Here is a 22,371-nt window from a genome sequence, read left to right as displayed (position 1 = left end):
TGTTTACCGGGGTAGTGCACTGATCAGTATTTATTTATTTATTTATATTTGTTTACCGGGGTAGTGCACTGATCAGTATTTATTTATTTATATTTGTTTACTGGGTAGTGCACTGATCAGTATTTATTTATTTATTTATATTTGTTTACTGGGTAGTGCACTGATCAGTATTTATTTATTTATATTTCTTTACTGGGGTAGTGCACTGATCAGTATTTATATATTTATATTTGTTTACTGGGGTAGTGCACTGATTAGTATTTATTTATTTATATTTGTTTACTGGGGTAGTACACTGATCAGTATTTATTTATTTATATTTGTTTACCGGTAGTGCACTGATCAGTATTTATTTATTTATTTTTGTTTACCAGGGTAGTACACTGATCAGTATTTATTTATTTCTATTTGTGTATCGGGTAGTGCACTGATCAGTATTTATTTATTTATATTTGTTTACCAGGGTAGTGCACTGATCAGTATTTATTTATTTATATTTGTTTACCGGGGTAGTGCACTGATCAGTATTTATTTATTTATATTTGTTTACCAGGGTAGTGCACTGATCAGTATTTATTTATTTATATTTGTTTACCGGGTAGTGCACTGATCAGTATTTATTTATTTGTGTACCGGGTAGTGCACAGATCAGTATTTATTTATTTATATTTGTTTACTGGGGTAGTGCACTGATCAGTATTTATTTATTTATTTATGTTTACTAGGGTAGTGCACTGATCAGTATTTATTTATTTGTGTACTGGGTAGTGCACTGATCAGTATTTATTATTTATTTGTGTACTGGGCAGTGCACAAATCAATAATTTTGTTATTTATTTATATTTGTTTACCGGGGTAGTGCACTGATCAGTATTTATTTATTTATATTTGTTTACCAGGGTAGTGCACTGATCAGTATGTATTTATTTATATTTGTTTACCCGGGTAGTGCACTGATCAGTATTTATTTATTTATATTTGTTTACCGGGGTAGTGCACTGATCAGTATTTATTTATTTATATTTGTTTACCGGGGTAGTGCACTGATCAGTATTTATTTATTTATATTTGTTTACCAGGGTAGTGCACTGATCAGTATTTATTTATTTATATTTGTTTACCGGGGTAGTGCACTGATCAGTATTTATTTATTTATATTTGTTTACCGGGGTAGTGCACTGATCAGTATTTATTTATTTATATTTGTTTACCGGGGTAGTGCACTGATCAGTATTTATTTATTTATTTATATTTGTTTACCAGGGTAGTGCACTGATCAGTATTTATTTATTTATATTTGTTTACCTGGGTAGTGCACTGATCAGTATTTATTTATTTATATTTGTTTACCGGGGTAGTGCACTGATCAGTATTTATTTATTTATATTTGTTTACCGGGGTAGTGCACTGATCAGTATTTATTTATTTATATTTGTTTACCGGGTAGTGCACTGATCAGTATTTATTTATTTATATTTGTTTACTGGGGTAGTGCACTGATCAGTATTTATTTATTTATATTTGTTTACTGGGGTAGTGCACTGATCAGTATTTATTTATTTATATTTGTTTACCAGGGTAGTGCACTGATCAGTATTTATTTATTTATATTTGTTTACTGGGGTAGTGCACTGATCAGTATTTATTTATTTATATTTGTTTACTGGGGTAGTGCACTGATCAGTATTTATTTATTTATATTTGTTTACCAGGGTAGTGCACTGATCAGTATTTATTTATTTATATTTGTTTACCGGGGTAGTGCACTGATCAGTATTTATTTATTTATTTATATTTGTTTACCGGGGTAGTGCACTGATCAGTATTTATTTATTTATATTTGTTTACCGGGGTAGTGCACTGATCAGTATTTATTTATTTATATTTGTTTACCGGGTAGTGCACTGATCAGTATTTATTTATTTATTTATATTTGTTTACCAGGGTAGTGCACTGATCAGTATTTATTTATTTATATTTGTTTACCGGGGTAGTGCACTGATCAGTATTTATTTATTTATATTTGTTTACCGGGGTAGTGCACTGATCAGTATTTATTTATTTATTTATATTTGTTTACTGGGGTAGTGCACTGATCAGTATTTATTTATTTATATTATTTTACCGGGGTAGTGCACTGATCAGTATTTATTTATTTATTTATATTTGTTTACCGGGTAGTGCACTGATCAGTATTTATTTATTTATATTTGTTTACCGGGGTAGTGCACTGATCAGTATTTATTTATTTATATTATTTTACCGGGGTAGTGCACTGATCAGTATGTATTTATTTATATTTGTTTACCGGGGTAGTGCACTGATCAGTATTTATTTATTTATATTTGTTTACCGGGTAGTGCACTGATCAGTATTTATTTATTTATATTTGTTTACCCGGGTAGTGCACTGATCAGTATTTATTTATTTATATTTGTTTACCGGGTAGTGCACTGATCAGTATTTATTTATTTATTTATATTTGTTTACTGGGGTAGTGCACTGATCAGTATTTATTTATTCATTTATATTTGCTTACCGGGGTAGTGCACTGATCAGTATTTATTTATTTATATTTGTTTACCAGGGTAGTGCACTGATCAGTATTTATTTATTTATTTATTTATATTTGTTTACCAGGGTAGTGCACTGATCAGTATTTATTTATTTATTTATTTATTTATTTATATTTTTTTACCTGGGTAATGCACTGATCAGTATTTATTTATATTTGTTTACCAGGGTAGTGCACTGATCAGTATTTATTTATTTATTTATTTATTTATATTTGTTTACCTGGGTAATGCACTGATCAGTATTTATTTATATTTGTTTACCAGGGTAATGCACTGATCAGTATTTATTTATATTTTTTTACCAGGGTAGTGCACTGAATAGTATTTATTTATTTATATTTGTTTACCAGGGTAGTGCACTGATCAGTATTTATTTATTTATATTTGTTTACTGGGGTAGTGCACTGATCAGTATTTATTTATATTTGTTTACCTGGGTAATGCACTGATCAGTGTTTATTTATTTATATTTGTTTACCATGTGGTGCTGTGACCAATATTGACCAATTTCAGGCTTAGCACGGGTGAAATACAAAACATTTTCACAAACAGAAAATACAGAAATGTAAGCAATAGCAGAGTAGTTCAGAATAATTACATAGGAAAAAACATATATACATTCTACAGAACAAGCTCACGTGCAATGTATGAAACTCTAATGTCTAATACAGGTTATCTGTAATCTTTAGTGATTTATCAGAAAATTAAATGTTTTATGAGGCATGGGGGCAAAAATATGAGGCAAAATCAGTGAGAGTTGAGAGGTATGCTTTTACAAGCTGGTATCTGATTACTTCAAATTAAAGTACAGGTTACTACAAAACCTAGCTTAAGGTAAAACAGAATTAAAGGTACTTCTACGCACTGTATGCATTACCTTTACAGTCTGGTGGCTGATGGCTCCACATTCCGGATGCTAAACACTGAAGCCTTTCTGGTCCTCTCCGTATGAACCCCTCTCCACAGGTGAAATTACAGGTGGAATTATAACTGAAGGCACCAATGGGATGGTTGCAGGTCATAGCACCCATTTCTGGTGATGTTATCATGTTGCACTTCTGGACTGAAAAGCATATTTTTGTATTAATTATGATGATGATCTGCATACATTACCTTTACAGGCGCATTTTGCATTGAAGGTAGCAGACAGATTTGATGCAAAGTTTATGCCAGAAAGAGCTATTTTTACGCAACCCTCAAGTACCTGCATGTCTTACATCTCTGAATCTCACAAAGGAGCAATGCATCAATGGCATTGTGATTCAAGTGTCTTGTATTTCCTATGATGCTACGATTATAAGATCCTATGAACAACTCTGTGTTCTACGCACAGGCACACACACACACACACACACACACACACACACACACACACACACACACACACACACACACACACACACACATTATGATATAGTTTATTCCCACAATACAGTCACTGCTAATTATTTGTAAAGCCTGAATATGGGTGGCTGAGATAGTGTCCTTAAATAATGCCAGTCTCATGCAGGATGTTGTACAAAGGACTTCATCAGTGTTAACCTGATCATGTTCTAAGTTCACAGTGATGTTCTTCTAGTTTCTAACTGGAAACTGTGTATCTGAAATGAGAACAAACTGTCACATGTCACAATCCATCACATAATGAGAACAAACTGTCACATGGTCACAATCCATCACATAATGAGCTGTACTAGTCAGTTTGAAGTTGTAAACTTAAAAAATGGCAATTGATTATAGCAAATACTCCTGCCAGTTTCTATACATGTCCTAGGGCAGATCAACCTCCTGATTGCTTCAGATACAGCATCTATTAGGAGATAATATAATAGGCAGACATATTGCATATTATGATGTGTGTGCAATGTAATTGTATAGACTATATGATGTAATTTGTAGTTGTGGTGTTATAATAAAGGGGAAAAGTTTCTGTTTAATTGTACATTACACAGCTGGTTGTGCCAGAAACAGATCCTTTGAGTTGACTGCTCTACTCCAGTACCCAAATATGTGTAAATAAATAAATATATATCTCTATTTTTCTCCTTCGAGTTGTAAACAACTCCTGGAGTGACTATGTGGACATCCACCACTATCAGCCAAGTTTGCAAGGCAGGAGGGATCAGAAGCAGGTTGCCAGGAATTTCCTCCATATCACTCATGCATGCACTTACACCTGTGGACATACATGTGTACATACACACAAACAAGCTAAAGCACAATGCTTTTTAGCCTGGTATCTGGGTTTACCTCTGCAAGTGGGTGCTTCTGATGTCCATTTCCCAGAAACTGTACATCGCAGCCTTTCTGAACCATTCAGCAGAAATCCCTCCATGCAGCTGAAGTCGCAGGTGGAGTTATAACTCAAATCTTCAAACCAGTGTAAGCAATACATGAAACCTTTCTCTGGAGACAGTAAGTGGGAACATTTCTGGGCTGTAAAAGAAATAAAAATTAGACTGAGCTTGCAATTTATTCATAGGGGGTGACATGTTTGAGTAATTATACTGTATACTTATTACTGTTTGAATTAATTTGTAGTAACTGTTGTGGTCTCTTCCTCAAATCTTTGCTTGACTCTCTCATGATAAATCTAAGCCACTTTGATTTCAACAACCTGCAATGGCCCTTAGAAAGGACTAAGTATAGTTTTCAGGAAGTCCAATTATGGAAAAAGTCATATGCATGCTAGCTTTAAAATTCCTTAGATTAGACTGTGTGAAGGTCAGAGACAGAGCGACAGTGATACTGAACCATCTATTTCAATTTTGGGAAGCAGAAGCTTTTTTGTGTGTATTGCGATATGCAGAGCTACATATCCATCACACACAATCAAGAGCTGTGGTACCATGTCACCTTTCTTTACTGCTTCCCTGTACAACTAGTGTACTCATGTACTATGTGCACAGAAATTAGTCTCATGTATTGCATTTGCTACACTTCTTCCCTTTGACAATTTAGTTGCTATAACAATATAAGCTGCAGGCCAATATATTTTATTATGCAATTTAGACTGGTCCTACTACTGCAAACCAAACCCCATTAACCAGAAGTTCCACAATGCTGAAAACTAATGTCTAAAACACACAAGGATGACAAATAAAACTAATTTGCACAAGAGTCATCACCACTGTACTCCCTGATGGGAAGAGAAGCCCCCACACAGTGGCAGATTAAAATAGGGCCAATTTGATTGGCCACCCTGGCCCACTGCTCCATGAGAACCCATGACCAACCACTCAGTAGCAAATATTATTAAAGTTTTATTAAGTTCAGCCCTGCTATGTCATTTTAGTTAGCTTGTGTGCTGAACTTAACATTTGCTAATAACACAGTCTAGCTAGGGGAGCTTTTTATTTATTTATTATTTTATAGTAAAAAAAACAAGTTTCTTTAGTGCATAAAATAAATAAATAAATGGAGTATAACAACCCTATTCAAAGCTTCTACAATATTCTGCTTTTTATCTCCCCATGAATCACTGGGACAGCAAAGAACACAAAGATGCACGAATATTAAATGGTGAAGTGGATGGCCATGCTGGACTCGACTCCTGCTTTAAAAGCGCAGCAGTATGTGCTATTTTAATTTTAACCCTGGCAGCAGCTAGTGAAGTTAATGGCCATGCTGGACTCGACTCCTGCTTTAAAAGCGCAGCAGTATGTGCTATTTTAATTTTAACCCTGGCAGCAGCTAGTGAAGTGGATGAACATGTTGGACTCGACTCCTGCTTTAAAAGCGCAGCAGTATTAATTTTAACCCTGGCAGCAGCTAGTGAAGTGGATGGCCATGCTGGACTCGACTCCTGCTTTAAAAGTGCAGCAGTATGTGCTATTTTAATTTAAACCCTGGCAGCAGCTAGTGAAGTGGATGGCCATGCTGGACTCGACTCCTGCTTTAAAAGCGCAGCAGTATGTGCTATTTTAATTTTAACCCTGGCAGCAGCTAGTGAAGTGGATGAACATGCTGGACTCGACTCCTGCTTTAAAAGCGCAGCAGTATGTGCTATTTTAATTTTAACCCTGGCAGCAGCTAGTGAAGTTAATTGGCCATGCTGGACTCGACTCCTGCTTTAAAAGTGCAGCAGTATGTGCTATTTTAATTTTAATCCTGGCAGCAGCAGCTAGATATTGATATTCAGTGTATTAGGCGGTTGTAGGAGGTAGGCAGTCATAGGACTGCCTAGCTGCTGGGGCTGAGGAGCCAACGTGTTAGGTTGTTTTGGATGATCACATGATCACTAAAAATGCTGGCCCGTCAATAGGATTAGCTAAACATTAAGGATATTATTAAAGAAATGACATAATTAATGCACCTGTTGCATTGTTCCTCAGACATAATGTGCTTTGCTCTCTCTGCCATTCATTTCATTGCATACTTTTCATCTGCTCACACCTCTGGACTGTCCAGAATTTTGAAGAACACCCCTTATTTTGCCTCATAAAAATGATTTGCTGGTATATCACTAAGGATTACAGTCAGTCAGTAATGCCATACATTAACATTTCATTCTTTTCATGGTTCAGGAAAATACACATTGATGCAAAACATGTTGTTATGTTAACGTTTATATGAATTAGAGAATATTTAAAAATTATCCCTGATTTTGGGCCTTTGTCCTCCCATTATTTTTGGCTTTGTCCAGAATTACTGAGAAAAGAAGTTGAGAGCTATGGTCTGTTCCACATACAATTGGTGTTTTTTGGTAAATCATTGATGATTGTAGTCACTACATAATGGCAGACATATGAGCTTCAGACTTTATTGCCAAGCGTATAACAGCAATATTTAAAATCTGTCTCCGATTCTGGGCCTTTATCCCCCATTATTTTTTTGGCATTGAATGATTCTTGTGCTAAGATGTTGAAAGTTTTTTTTTTATTTAATCAGATGAGGTATATACAACAACATGGCTACAACAGTTGATTGGGGTTTGGGCTGTCTGTAGATAAAAGAAACATAGCCTCTTGTTTGTTTATTTTAAGCAATCTGGCATTGAAATCCTGCTATGCATTTATGTGAAATAACTTGAAATACTTAGGCTTTGGTGTGCATGTGTGAAACAAGCTTAAAACACATTATTGTGTCATAGTTGTTTATTTATACCACAGACATCTGAGTGTACATAGACAACATTGGGGCTATAGTTGCTGGCTACAGCGGGTTTCTTTTGATGAAAATGGCTGGCCATGGCAGTCATGATCAAGTTAAACAGTTATTAGTCTGGCTTTGTAAAACTAGTGTGTATCAGTGCAAACTAAGAGTTTGCCAATTTGCACTGAGGGTAAAGTTTATGAGCTGTAGTTCTTGTAATACAGGGTTTGGTTTTCACAGCCCTCATTTGCTTACTGTATGACCTTGAGGAAGTCACTTATCCAGATGTTTCTTTCTGGTCACCCCTGAAAAGAGTGTGTGCCCAGTGGGCCTATCTGTTTAACAAATGTGTATTATTAAGTTGAGGTGGTTTACTGTAGCCATTTTGCATCGTAGTAAGATATGTGAGGTGTACACAGTCCCCCAAGGTCCCCCAAGGCTCTATTCTTGGACCACTTCTTTTCTCCCTCTTTATAAATGACTTACAATTAGCCATTCCACAGGCTACTTGCATTCAATATGCTGATGACTCCACACTTATTTGCTCTGCTAGATCCATTTCCGAACTTCAAACTAACACTCAAGCTGTATTTTCTAAAGTCGAAACTTGGTTAAAAGACCAAACTACTACTCTTTAAGCCTACTACCAGATCCCTACATTTGACTTCACTATCGAATAATGGAACCATTATATCACCTGACTCTACTACCAAATTGCTAGGTGTCACGCTTGATAACAATCTCTCCTTCGACTTTCATATCAATAATACCATTAAATCTGTAAACAGGAAACTTGGCTCTCTATATAGAATCAAAATTTTTTTAACCTTCCCAGCAAAAGTGAATCTTGCCCACTCACATCTTATTTCTACACTTCTCTATGCCTCACCTATCTACACTAATCTCAAGAAAAACAATCTCTCTAAACTGTCTACCACTTACAATAACATAGCTAGATTTGTTACTGGGAAGCAATTTAGAACCCACCATTGTCTGAATCTGCAACAACTTAACTGGCTTGAACTGACAAACATGTTGCTTCTATCCCAACTTATGTTTGTCCAAAGAGCTTTTTACCAACCTCTTAATACTCCTGCTCTTTCTAACCTCTTAAGCCCCTACTCAAACCTGAACTCACTCCGCTCTACTAGCAAACTGCTAGTTACCTTAACCAAATCTAATAACCTTGCTGGTGATTCCCTTTTCTCAAATGCCATTGGGAAACACTGGAATAAACCTCCTCCCAAACTTACTTCAATTGCATCTACTGCTCTGTTTAAACAAAAACTAAGAGTCCACCTTAGAAACCACTGGATATGTTCTTGCTCTAAGCCTGATTAAAATTTTCTTGTTTTTTCTCCTCCTCATGGCTATTTGTCTCTCTCTTTCTGGCAATACATATCTCTTTAAATCTGTACCTTCTTTCGATTAATGTTCTCTCTTTTCCTTGGTTTCATGCTTTCTCTAATTGGTTCCAAAGATGAAATTATGTTGAACATGTTGTTTATACCTTTATAATATAATTAACCATTCTTGTCTTGGAGTGAAAGACCTACCACTTTTTAATCTGTTATGTTAATCTGTTATTATGTATTTTTTGTTATGTTGTATCCGTCCTGTCTACATGTGGAGTTTTCTCGGCCTCTGCTGAAAATGGAAATATATCCAGTTAGACTAGCCCGGTTAACAAATGTAAAATAAATAAATAAAAATAAATAAAGAAGCCATATCTGGTGATTATGGGCATTGGTTGATTATAATGACAGCAGCCCAAATGGTCTTAAACCAGGAACATGTATCCAAAAGAACCTGAGCATTTATGTGTAGTCCAGTAACAAAATAAAGTTTCTGTTTGTTTGTGTGTGTTAGGGTGGTCTCATGGTTTGAAAACACATAGAGCCTAAGGTACACTTAATCTGTACCCCAAACTTGTATATACCAACTCTGTGATCATACACACAAGAAAAAGGGAGAATTTCATAAAAAGGAATCATTGCTGGCAGACACTTAGAAATCACTGCAGCAGTACCTTTGTATGAAAAACAGTAGTTAGTGTTCTGTTCTTGTGTATCAGTCACGTAACATTCAGGGAGCAATAACTCAACAATGTGTAGAGAAGCCTTTTAGATTATTTTCTCTCATCTAAGTGGAAGCTAGCTGAGGCTGGCATTACTGCCTCTGAACCCTAGTTCTTGTCATGTTTAAGTATGACTATTTGGTTTATTAAATTAGTAACATACACCATAGAAACATGTTCAGCAGTGCATTTAACCCTAGTTCTTGTCATGTTTAAGTATGACGATTTGGTTTGTTAAATTAGTAACATACACCATAGAAACATGTTCAGCAGTGCATTTAACCCTAGTTCTTGTCATGTTTAAGTATGACGATTTGGTTTGTTAAATTAGTAACATACACCATAGAAACATGTTCAGCAGTGCATTTAACCCTAGTTCTTGTCATGTTTAAGTATGACGATTTGGTTTGTTAAATTAGTAACATACACCATAGAAACATGTTCAGCAGTGCATTTAACCCTAGTTCTTGTCATGTTTAAGTATGGATTTGGTTTGTTAAATTAGTAACATACACCATAGAAACATGTTCAGCAGTGCATTTAACCCTAGTTCTTGTCATGTTTAAGTATGACGATTTGGTTTATTAAATTAGTAACATACACCATAGAAACATGTTCAGCAGTGCATTTAACCCTAGTTCTTGTCATGTTTAAGTATGCCGATTTGGTTTGTTAAATTAGTAACATACACCATAGAAACATGTTCAGCAGTGCATTTAACCCTAGTTCTTGTCATGTTTAAGTATGACGATTTGGTTTATTAAATTAGTAACATACACCATAGAAACATGTTCAGCAGTGCATTTACTTGTAGTAAGAATATCTAATACTCATATCAATAACAATAACAATAGTTCTTAGTCAAACATTTGTGCTCCCCTATAAACAACCTCTGACAGGTATGCCCTCATGTGCTTTTGAGGGTGTTTTTTGGTCCGTGTGCCCCTGGAACAGTTACCTGGCTTGGCTATTTGGATGCATAGGGTGGGGTGGGTTCATCATCCCCCCTTCATGTGGCCAAATGTCCAGTCTACTATTCTTTGGTGCACAGCTGTTCAGTCATGTCCGTCTGGAAGTCACCATGGTTAAATATCCAGCAGAACAAACAAAAAACACTAAAACATCTGAAGACTGCAGGATCTGATGAAGGCATAGCAGAAAGTGCTCATCCTGCTTGTTTGTGAGGATTTATATGCTGTTGTTTGAAGGCTTTTATCTGTTCATTATTAAATTGTGCTGGTTTTATTTTGCTTTTATTTGCTGAACACGCATTCTACTCTGTCTTCGTGGTGATATTGCAGTGCTTGTGTTTAATCTAACGGGTAAATATCCAGTCTGCCATTCGACCTGCCACTCCTAACCGCTGCACATTCTCCTTTACGTTACACTGCACTTGTTTGGTGGCCTCTAAATGCTAATAATATTCCACCTCCTCTCTGTCCTACCTTTTCCTTACTTTTTGCCCACCTGTCCCATGTCCTCTTCAGTGCCTTTGTGGATTCTTTCTGGACCTCCCTGTCTGGTAGTCTATCCCATGGGTTTCTGACCTTCTCTGCGATTAAATACTTGCAGTAGTTCTGCCTTTGCCTCCTCCGACCTGCTCTGTTCTTCTTAACATAATCCCTTTGCATCTCCCTGACATGCCCTTGGACACTTACCTGCTCTGTCCTTCTTAACATAATCCCTTTGCATCTCCCTGACATGCCCTTGGACACTTACCTGCTCTGTTCTTCTTAACATAATCCTTTGCATCTCCCTGACATGCCCTTGGACACTTACCTGCTCTGTCCTTCTTAACATAATCCCTTTGCATCTCCCTGACATGCCCTTGGACACTTACCTGCTCTGTCCTTCTTAACATAATCCCTTTGCATCTCCCTGACATGCCCTTGGACACTTACCTGCTCTGTCCTTCTTAACATAATCCCTATGCATCGCCCTGACATGCCCTTGGACACTTACCTGCTCTGTCCTTCTTAACATAATCCCTTTGCATCTCCCTGACATGCCCTTGGACACTTACCTGCTCTGTCCTTCTTAACATAATCCCTTTGCATCTCCTGACATGCCCTTGGACACTTACCTGCTCTGTCCTTCTTAACATAATCCCTTTGCATCTCCCTGACATGCCCTTGGACACTTACCTGCTCTGTCCTTCTTAACATAATCCCTTTGCATCTCCCTGACATGCCCTTGGACACTTACCTGCTCTGTTCTTCTTAACATAATCCCTTTGCATCTCCCTGACATGCCCTTGGACACTTACCTGCTCTGTCCTTCTTAACATAATCCCTTTGCATCTCCCTGACATGCCCTTGGACACTTACCTGCTCTGTCCTTCTTAACACAATCCCTTTGCATCTCCCTGACATGCCCTTGGACACTTACCTGCTCTGTCCTTCTTAACATAATCCCTTTGCATCTCCCTGACATGCCCTTGGACACCTCTATCGTACTTCATTCCATCTCTTCTGATCTCTTCAGAGCCAGCTCTTTGATGTTGTCTTCTTCCCACATTGCAGACATGCTTCTGATGTTTCCCACCAGACTCCTTGACCTAGCCTGATTCTGCTGTCATTATATGGCCTCTAAAACTCCATGCAGTACTCAAGGTGTTATCTGATGAAGGCCCCGTAGAACAGATGTATTAGGTTTTGCTTCTGGAATATCCCACCATGCATTAACTACTCAGGATTCTGTTTTCTGCTACAATAACTTTCTCACTCCATTTCTGGTGCAATAAATTTCCTCTGAAAATGCTTGTGGTTGTCCATTCCTAGTCTATTCAGGATGAAGTTAGCCTTCTTAGAGCATGTGTGTAGGTTTCATATGCTCTGCAAAAAGTTGTGTTCTGTGCCGTCATTGCTACTATGGTGTTGTCATGTTCAGCAGTTGGTTTGTCAGTGAGAATGTTTTAACTGATCAATTTAACTTCTCCATGTATTCTGTCATGCAACAGCAGGATGCACACGACAGTCTCATACCTTGAATTAATGCAGTCTGTTTACCATTTATCCATTCTGCAGTCTCTGGTTAACTCATCCATTTGCAAAGCTACTTAATGATCAGTCATCTGTATGACAAAACTTTGCCTGTACACATCTAGTCTCAGTAAATCTAATTTGCAATAAAGGATTTTGGTCCAGAACAGGTTTGCTGGCATAGCATTGGTGGTAACATATGCACCATGACAAGCAAGGTTAAAGGTATTGTATACTGTAGGGGCTTGCCATCAGGATGCACCATGACAAGCAAGGTTAAAGGTATTGTGTACTGTAGGGGCTTGCCATCAGGATGCACCATGACAAGCAAGGTTAAATCAGGATGCACCATGACAAGCAAGGTTAAAGGTATTGTGTACTGTAGGGGCTTGGCCAGCAGGAGTGACAGCCTTTGCAACCTTCTTGGATGTTTAGAAACATCTGCTGCCAGTCTATTGCCAAGATGTTTTCTTTTTAAATGCAGTTTTTGTTTCCTAAGTGGTTTGAATTCTGTTTATCTAAACTGAAGACCAGTATTACAAACCGTTTACTCTTACAAACTGTGCCCTTAATATTTATATTGTCTTTTGAGAGATTGTTGACTCCAGAGAGGTTACTTCTGGATATTTTCAGTGAGTATCTCCAGCAGCCACAAATACTGATCTCATCCGTGGTTCCACACATACTGATCTCATCCGTGCTTCCACAAAGACTGATCTCATCAGTGGTTCCACACATACTGAGTTCATTCGTGGTTTTACAAATACTGAGCTCATCAGTGATTCCTCAAATACTGAGTTCATCCATGGTTCCACACATACTGAGCTCATCAGTAGTTCCACAAAGACTGATCTCATCAGTGGTTCCACAAATACTGAGCTCATCAGTGTTTCCACAAATACTGAGCTCATCCATGGTTCCACACATACTGAGCTTATCAGTGGTTCCACAAAGACTGATCTCTTCAGTGGTTCCACAAATACTGAGCTCATCCATGGTTCCACAAATACAGATCTCATCAGTGGTTCCACAATCTGTATAAATTATGTTGTATGAATGTCCACTCCCAAGAGTGTATGGGGTGTTGGCGATTACACATTACCTTTTCAACTTATTTGTGGCAGGCCACCACACATAACTATGGGTCAGAGATTTCTTTACCATTCCTAGTGGTGTCTTGTTAATATTATCCCAAACTCTGGAATTTAGCTTGCTAAGAATCAGTACTCAAGTGGAACAGTAAAATTCTTTGATATTCATTTGATATAATTTGATATCAATTCTTGTCCACCCTTTACAAATGTGTCCAACTTCTTGTGATATTAGCAGATCATTTCTGATGTATTATGACACAATATTATTTATCATGAGTAAATGTGTTGATACAGATATGTAATACACATCCATTGACTCCATGTTCTGTCAGACTATTTCCATTATAGGCATGACAGTCTCTCTGGATTCCTGTGCTGTCTTAGTCCTTTAAATTCAGTTTTGTAAGAGTCTTCTGAAGAAATGGGACCAGTGTTGTAATTTGTCTGCAGTCATCATGTTCATTGCCAGCTCTCTGTTAAAGGGTGAAATATCTATGATTGACTGGTAATCCATTCCCAACTAAATATTTTCCTGTACAGGTGTTGTCTAAATTTCTATTTTCCTCAGACCAAACTACGGCAGTCTCTATCTAACTGTTGATAATTATGTGCAGCTTTCATATGTGATCTTAAATCAAATGTACTGTGTCACTCTTTCTGTCAATAGAACAGTTCACCCTCCATAAAGCGAAATATCAAATGCCAGTGCTTATGCAAAACTGGATCAAATGGCCACAGCTTTACCTGTATGATAGTTTTCTTCATCTGCTTGTAGGCATGTTAATTCTTCCACCCATTTCCATTCAGCTCCATTCTGTATCACTCAGTATTACAATTTACCAGGTGTAATGCCATTGAAATGCTTGGTAGAAACTTTTATGAAGAGAGGACCACTCCAAAATGTGACCTAATTTTCAACAGATTCTGAGATCAGGGTCCCTCTAGTACAATTATCTTTTTTTGTGTAACTTATATACTCCATAATTGCCATTTATATTCCCACAATGCAAAATATTGTGTTTGAAAGTTCACACTTCCCTGTTTATTCTAAGTTCATACTTTTTAGTTCAACTGGTGATCTGTATGTTGTCCAAGTGGTCTTCATCACTGTTCTGTATCACTAAGGTATCATCCATGTGGCAATATGCATTCTGTATCACTAGAGTAGCATATCCCCATGACAATATGTGCTCTGTATCACCAGGGAATCATATCCCCATGACAATATGTGTTCTGTATCACTAGGGTATCATATCCCCATGACAATATGTGTTCTGTATCACTAGAGTAGCATATCCCCATGGAAATATGTGTTCTGTAACACTAGGTTATCATATCCCCATGGCAATATTTGTTCTGTATCAGTAGGGTATCATATCCCCATGGCAGTATGTGTTCTGTATCACTAGCGTATCATCCATGTGGCAATATGCATTCTGTATCACTAGTGTAGCATATCCCCATGGCAATGTGTTCTGCTTCACTAGGGTATCATATCCTCATGGCAATATGCATTCTGTATCACTAGAGTAGCATATCTCCATATCAGTATGTGTTCTGTTTCAGTAGGGTATCATATCCCCATGGCAATATGTGTTCTGTATCACTAGAGTAGCATATCCCCATGGCAGTATATTTTCTGTATCACTAGAGTAGCAAATCTCCATGGCAATATGTGTTCTGTATCACTACAGTATCATATCACCATAGTAATATGGATTCTGTATCACTAGAGTAACATATCCCCATGGCAATATGTGTTCTGCTTCACTAGGGTATCATATCCCCATGGCAATATGTGTTCTGTATCACTAAAGTAGCATATTCCCATGGCACTATGTGTTCTGTATCACTAGAGTAGCATATCCCCATGGCAATATGTGTTCTGTATCATTAGGGTATCATATCCCCATGGCACTATGTGTTCTGTATCACTAGAGTAGCATATTCCCATGGCAATATGTGTTCTGTATCACTAGGGTATCATATCCCCATGACAATATGTGTTAGAATTTTAATATTTTTTTTCCCTCCATACTCTGTTTTTCAATGTTTAAAATTGCTAATGTAATTTCCAATATTAATCTTTATTTTGTATAAATGTTTTTCTGGAGCTTTTCTCCTCGGGCCTCTACTGAAAATGGACATGTATCCAGTTAGACTAGCCCGGTCAACAAATGTAAAATAAATAAATGTATCACTAGGGTATCCTATCCCCATGGCAATATGTGTTCTGTATCACTAGAGTAGCATATCCCCATGGCAATATATGTTCTGTATCACTAGGGTATCATATCCCCATGACAATATGTGTTCTGTATCACTAGGGTATCATATCCCCATGGCAATATGTGTTCTGTATCACTAGGGTATCATATCCCCATGACAATATGTGTTCTGTATCACTAGGGTATCATATCCCCAAGGCAATATGTGTTCTGCATCACTAGGGAATCACATCCCCATGACAATATGTGTTCTGTATCACTAGGGTATCATATCCCCATGGCAATATGTGTTGTGTATCACTAGGGAATCACATCCCCATCACAATATGTGTTCTGTATCACTAGGGTATCATATCCCCATGGCAATATGTGTTCTGTATCACTAGGGTATCATACCCCCATGACGATATGTGTTCTGTATCACTAGGGCATCAAATCCCCATGACAATATGTGTTCTGTATCACTAGGGTATCATATCCCCATGACAATATGTGTTCTGTATCACTAGGGTATCATATCCCCATGACAATATGTGTTCTGTATCACAAGGGTATCATATCCCCATGGCAATATGTGCTCTGTATCACTAGAGTATCATATCCCCATGGCAATATGTGTTCTGTATCACTAGGGTATCATATCCCCATGGCAATATGTGTTCTGTATCACTAGAGTATCATATCTCCATGACAATATGTGTTCTGTATCACTAGGGTATCATATCCCCATGACAATATGTGTTCTGTATCACTAGAGTACCATATCCCCATGACAATATATGCGCTGCTTCACTAGGTATCATCTACATGGTAATACATGTGAAAAATTCTTTGAAATATCCTTTTCTTTGCCAGTTACCAAACAGCAAGTACAGATGGTACTCCAAAAACTTTAGCTATAATGGAATAAGTTTTTACAGCTATTGATTGATAAAATTTTCTTGAAAGTTTCTTCCATTTTCATTTGTTAGTATGTCCACACTTGTACCAAAATCAGTTTCCATTCATTTCTCCCCCTCTGTCAGGGATGTGAAAATATGTTTAGTTTTTGGTAGGGGATAATGCACAGTCCTAAGTTGCTAGTTAATACTGACCTTGTAATTTCCACCTATACAATCATTTTGTTTAGCTCTGTTACATACTAGCAGTGTGGATGTGGCCTGTTCATGCCACTTCACTTAGAACAATGTTCAGTGGCTGAAAGGGTAGTGCATTTGCCTTCTAACACTTACTGTTGATACACCATTATCCATGGCACACTGCTGGGACCTTTGTTGCAATGTGGGTGCAGCCTATGGTCCACAACACCACAGGCAAATGGGCTAAATCATAAAATGTTTGTTTGGTGTTGGCTCTCTGCTCTGTGGTATATGGAAACTACATATGCTCCCCCATGTGTTGTAGGAAGGTATTGAGGAACTGAAAGAATATCCTTGAGCCAGATGCCTGGGATGTCCTCACTGTAAAACCAAAAACCAAAAGGCCAGCACACAAAATCAGCTCTCCAAAACTCCTTTATTAGTTCATCAGCAAGCTGGTTTCAGCATTATGCTTTCATCAATGCTATAAACATAAACACCCATTCTACAACTAAAATACACCACCCCTTACTCCAGTTGGCTGCTATAAATTGTTAAATTTCTGTAGAGACATGTCAAAATGATCAGACTCACACTATACTGGTGTTTCCATTATAGTTTCATCTGTCCAAGCAGTTACACTGTCTGAGATCATTTCAATTCTATTATAACGTGCAGTCTTTTGCTTATCATGAACTATCTCGATTGCACCCTTGATTAAGATGTCTCCCAAGAAGAGAGAGCAACGTTCACTTTATATATCTTTTCAAAGCAACAGATGTTGTTTTCCAATGTCCTTGTGGTTTGCATGATTGATTTCTGTTTCATGTCCTTCTTTGGTTATTTCTTTCCTTGCTGTATTTGAAGACTTTACCAAAAGTCTCTCCACGTCATCTTTGCATCACTTGAAGTGTTTGTATTTTATTTAATTTATTTCTGCATCTGAAAGCTCACAGAAAGTCCCTGTTGATTAACTTCCTTCTTTGTATGTTCCAAATATTATTGTAACAGGATGCCATGTCTAGCCGACAAACATATTTACAGTTGTACTAACTAAGCATGTTTTATTTTTGCAGGTGTCAGACACACAGTCGTTATTACTTATCTATTCTTAACTGCTTTCATGCTTGCTTAAGCAAGTTGTCAGCCTTGCAGCTACACAGACGCATTTATTTTAAAATCTTGTCAAGTTAACCCTTGCTTTACAAGGGAAAACCTTGTATTAAAAACAAGCATATTTCTTTTGCATTGCAGCATGCATTTAATTTCATTATTGCTTTGGGAAAATAATATTTACAATATCTACCATAAATGATTATTAAGACCAGAAGTTCTTAGGTTCATAGGTTCATAGGTAAGTACTAGGCTATTGGCCCTAGGGCCTATATAAGCCTAGCCAAAAAGGTACCCTGGCTTTCGCCACCAAAGAAAATTATTTTCCTGTGCCCCTGTCGAACAGAGCCCTAGAGGTTATCCCCGGGGTGAATTTCCTATTTCCCATCCAATCATCAAGATTTTTCTTGAAGAGTGCTAATGAGGAGCTTTGTTTGATATAGATAGGTAGTTTGGTCCAGAGTATGGAAAGTCTCTGGGACAGGAATCTATCCCTCCAGCATGTTAAGTTTATTGTGGTGACAAGGTTTAGGTCCCTAGAGCATGTAGCTCGGAGGGACTGGGATTTCTTTAAGTAGAGCATGTCCAAGAGCTCTGGGTTTGACATAGCTTTGTATGTTAGGCAGAGATCACCTCTGATTAGGCGATATGCGACGGAGTAAAGCTGGAGTTTTTTGAGACGGTCTGCATAGGGCATCTGTTTGAGGCCAGTAATCCTGTTTATGAGGTATTTATGTGGCCTTTCCAATTGTTGTAGATGTCTTGTGAGGTACATGCCAAAAGGGACATTGTACTCTATAATGGGTCTAATGAGTGACAAATAGAGGGGAACAATGACCTCTTTTTTCCTGGATGAGAAACCTTTTGTGATGAGGTGTGCCATGTAGAAGGATTTCCTGACTACTGTGGTGATGTGATTACTTATTTATTTATTTATTTTACATTTGTTGACCGGGTTGGTCTGACTGAGCTAGTGGCTCATTTTCAGCAGAGATCCGGGGAGAAAAGCTCCACAGTAAGATACAATGATATGTTAGCTTACCATGATTAGGTAATAACATTTAAGTAAACATACATTTTAAATAATTTTACTTATTATCAAAGGACAGACTACTGTTCACCTGTATCCCAAGGTCTCTTATTACACTTTCAGTGTTAAGTAGACTACCACCTATGTGGTAGCTCATGGGTACAGAGTTTTTACCAAAGGGGATGACAATGCACTTTTTGGCATTGAGCTTGAGGCCATGGCTTCGATACCAGGCATCTGTCTCAGTAAGGCCCTTTTGTAGGATGTTCACATTGTTAGGAGTTTCAATTATGGCTCCTAGTTTGCAGTCATCTGCGAATTTCATTAGCCAAAGACCTTCTGTGTTAGCCTGTACTTCAGAAAAGTAGATACCAAACAGGAGAGGACCCAGGACTGAACCCTGTGGTACTCCACTTGTCATTGGTCTGAAGTCAGATTTCGAGACTGCTACTTTCACAGTGTGGGTTCTGTCAGTGAGCCAGTTGGCAACCCATCTTGTGACATAGGGATTTATACCTAGTTTAGTGAGTTTATCTATAATTCCAGAGTAGGGGATGGTGTCAAAAGCCTTGGCGAGATCTAGATAGGCTGTGTGAACCACCTTACCCTCGTCTATGGCTTTGGTGACTGCTTCAAAGAAGTCTATCAGGTTTAGGAGACATGATCTTCCTTTTACAAACCCAAACTGGATGGGTTCCAGAGTTTGGAGATTACCAGTGTCTTTGTTTATAAGTTCCATGATGATATATTCCATGGCCTTGCAGACCAGGCTCGTAAGGCTAATGTGGTGGTAGTTCCTAGGGTCCGTGGTGGCTCACCGTTTGTGGAGTGGGATAATCATCGCTGTGCACCATTCAGAAGGCACCAAGTCTGAGGTGAGGCTATGTTTGAACATGGTGCTTAGGTGGGGTGCCAGTTCATTCTGTAGTTTCTGTAGAACGCAGCCTGGGATGTTGTCAGGTCCCATGAATGCTGTGTTCATGGCTTTGGAGAGTGTGTTTTTTACCTATGCAGCCGTGATTACAGGAACTTTGCATTATTCCGGTATAGAGATGGGCCCTTTAGGGGGTGAGAGAAGGTTAAAGTTAGCACTGAACCTATCTGCCAGGATGTTGGCAATATCAGTTGGTTCTGTATATTTAGTGCCATTGTGCTGTAACTCAGAGCAGATCTGAGTGTTGCCATTGAGATTCTTGACATAGCTATAGAATGCTTTGTGGTTGTCTTTAGAATCAGTGACAATTTTGCTTTCATAACTAGCTTTGGCGGATTTTATGAGGGATCTCAGCTTCTTACTGAGGCTGACCAGGGAGTTCCTCCAATCATGAGATTTTACTCTTTTTTGCAACTGTTTCTTTCTTCTGTTGTAGAGTTTGTTTATGGCAGGGGGCCACCAGATTGGCTTCCTTTTTTTGGAGGATAGCATCTTGGTTCTGTTAGGGATAGCACGATCCATGCACTCGTGTAAGTGCTTATAAAGTGCATTTGTGTAGGATTCAGCATTCGTACCTCTATTGTCCATCTGCATGCGTGTCGTGATGTTTGCCACTTCTGTCTTAAGAAGCATGAAGTTGGCTTTGGAAATTTTTTTACGATGGTTTCCCTAATGGGGGGTGGGGGGGGGCGGGATTTGGATGTCTAGGGTGATTAGCTCGTGTTTGGATCTGACCAATGAGGAATTGACCTCTGGTGTGGAACACCGGTCGCCCATGTTGGTAATGACCAGGTCTAGGATATTGCTGCCTCTGGTGGGGGTGTGGATAAGTTGATCCAAGGTATTGGAATTTGTGAATTCCAGAAAACTTTGGGCAAAAGAGTTGGTACATGAGTAGTTTTCCCAGTTAGTGGTGAGGTAGTTGCAATCGCCCATTATAAGGGTGTTAGGTTGTACCCTAATATTTTCCAGTGTATCAAGAAATAAGGAGTGGGAATCCTGGGGCATGGTGGGGGATCTATAGCAAGTTACAATTTGGATTGCAGTCTTGCCCAGAGTTAGTTGCACTTGGATAATCTCAGATGCATTATGCTGAGCAACTGGCCTGGAGGTGTGGATATCCTTAATGAATATGGACACGCCTCCACCTTTAATGTTTCGGTCCAGGTTAGGTGGCCGGAAGGTGTGGTATGAATTATAGACTGGTAATGCAGGGGTGCTCTCTGGAGCCTTGAAACAGGTCTCTGTCACTGCACAGATGTCGATGTTCTCCATTTTAAGGAGTGCCTCGAGTGAGTGCATTTTGAGGTTTAGACTTCTAGCATTGAGTAGCATTACCCTCAGATTTTGCTTGTTTGTACCTGTTATGGTGGTGAATATGTCATTTGAACCTTGCCTAAAAAGGCACTATAGGGTGCTTTTTTTACTGTGTATTACTACCAAAATGTGTAACCAGTCTCAATGGTTGCAACCTAGTATTTTTAACCTTGAATTGTAATAATTGTTGTCTGTCCACATTCCCACTGGAAGTTAAAATGTTAAATTTTGGTGCCTGTACTCCTATCACAAAAGTAAATAAACTACCCAGTTTAATGATCCACAAATGTTCTTTTATATCTAGTATAGAATGCCACCCAGTTTTATTATTTCTTTTTAACACAATTTTGTCAATAATAGTAAAAACAAATTTGGCAGAAATGTGTTTAACCATGTTCTTATACAGTGCATTGCAAGACCTCGGATCCGAGACGGCAGCTTTCCAAGCTACAAGATCTGAGCTCCTAGCTCTTCCCCCCTACCCATAATCCCCTGCTACATGCTGTATTACCTCAGATCATTTTTTGCTGCGGCTGAAGCAGCTACCTTTGAAGAGCTCATTGGCTTTTGGTGAGATTGTTACCTTTCTTAACTTTTCTCAACTGGGAAAATTGTATTTTTTAGTGTGTGTGTGATTAGTATCCCTGGGTTCTTTTAGTCGTGTTGTAGATACTCATTATTTTTTTTTTAGAAGTTAGTGTTTTCTGTGTGACACCCCTCCCCCTTAGTGTTTGGGTGTGCGTGTGTGAGTGTTTTAGTCAAAATGGCTGAAGGGCCCAAAGCCGTTTTTTCAAAGTGTACTGAGTGTGGCCATAAGCTTTCTCCAGCTGATGACCACACTCAGTGCA

At 38.2% G+C, this 22,371-nt stretch overlaps 1 protein-coding gene across 1 annotated transcript in view; it reads right to left on the bottom strand.

The window, feature by feature from the left end:
• Window positions 1–3,433: 3,433 nt before the first annotated feature.
• Window positions 3,434–22,371, bottom strand: part of LOC122814135 (P-selectin-like) — a 185,584-nt gene continuing 166,646 nt past the window's right edge. Inside the window, exons 4-5 of the mRNA XM_044086748.1 lie at window positions 4,827–5,012; window positions 3,434–3,639 (exon numbers count right to left, since the gene is read on the bottom strand). Of these exons, the coding sequence (XP_043942683.1) occupies window positions 3,434–3,639; window positions 4,827–5,012 (392 nt within the window). The remainder of the gene's footprint in view (window positions 3,640–4,826; window positions 5,013–22,371) is intronic.

This window comes from Protopterus annectens, chromosome 10.part0 (genome assembly GCF_019279795.1).
Source record: "Protopterus annectens isolate FY-2018-M chromosome 10.part0, PAN1.0, whole genome shotgun sequence".
NCBI lineage: Eukaryota > Metazoa > Chordata > Ceratodontiformes > Protopteridae > Protopterus > Protopterus annectens.
Note: the sequence above shows the minus strand (reverse complement) of the source record. Positions and strands in the feature narration are given on the sequence as shown.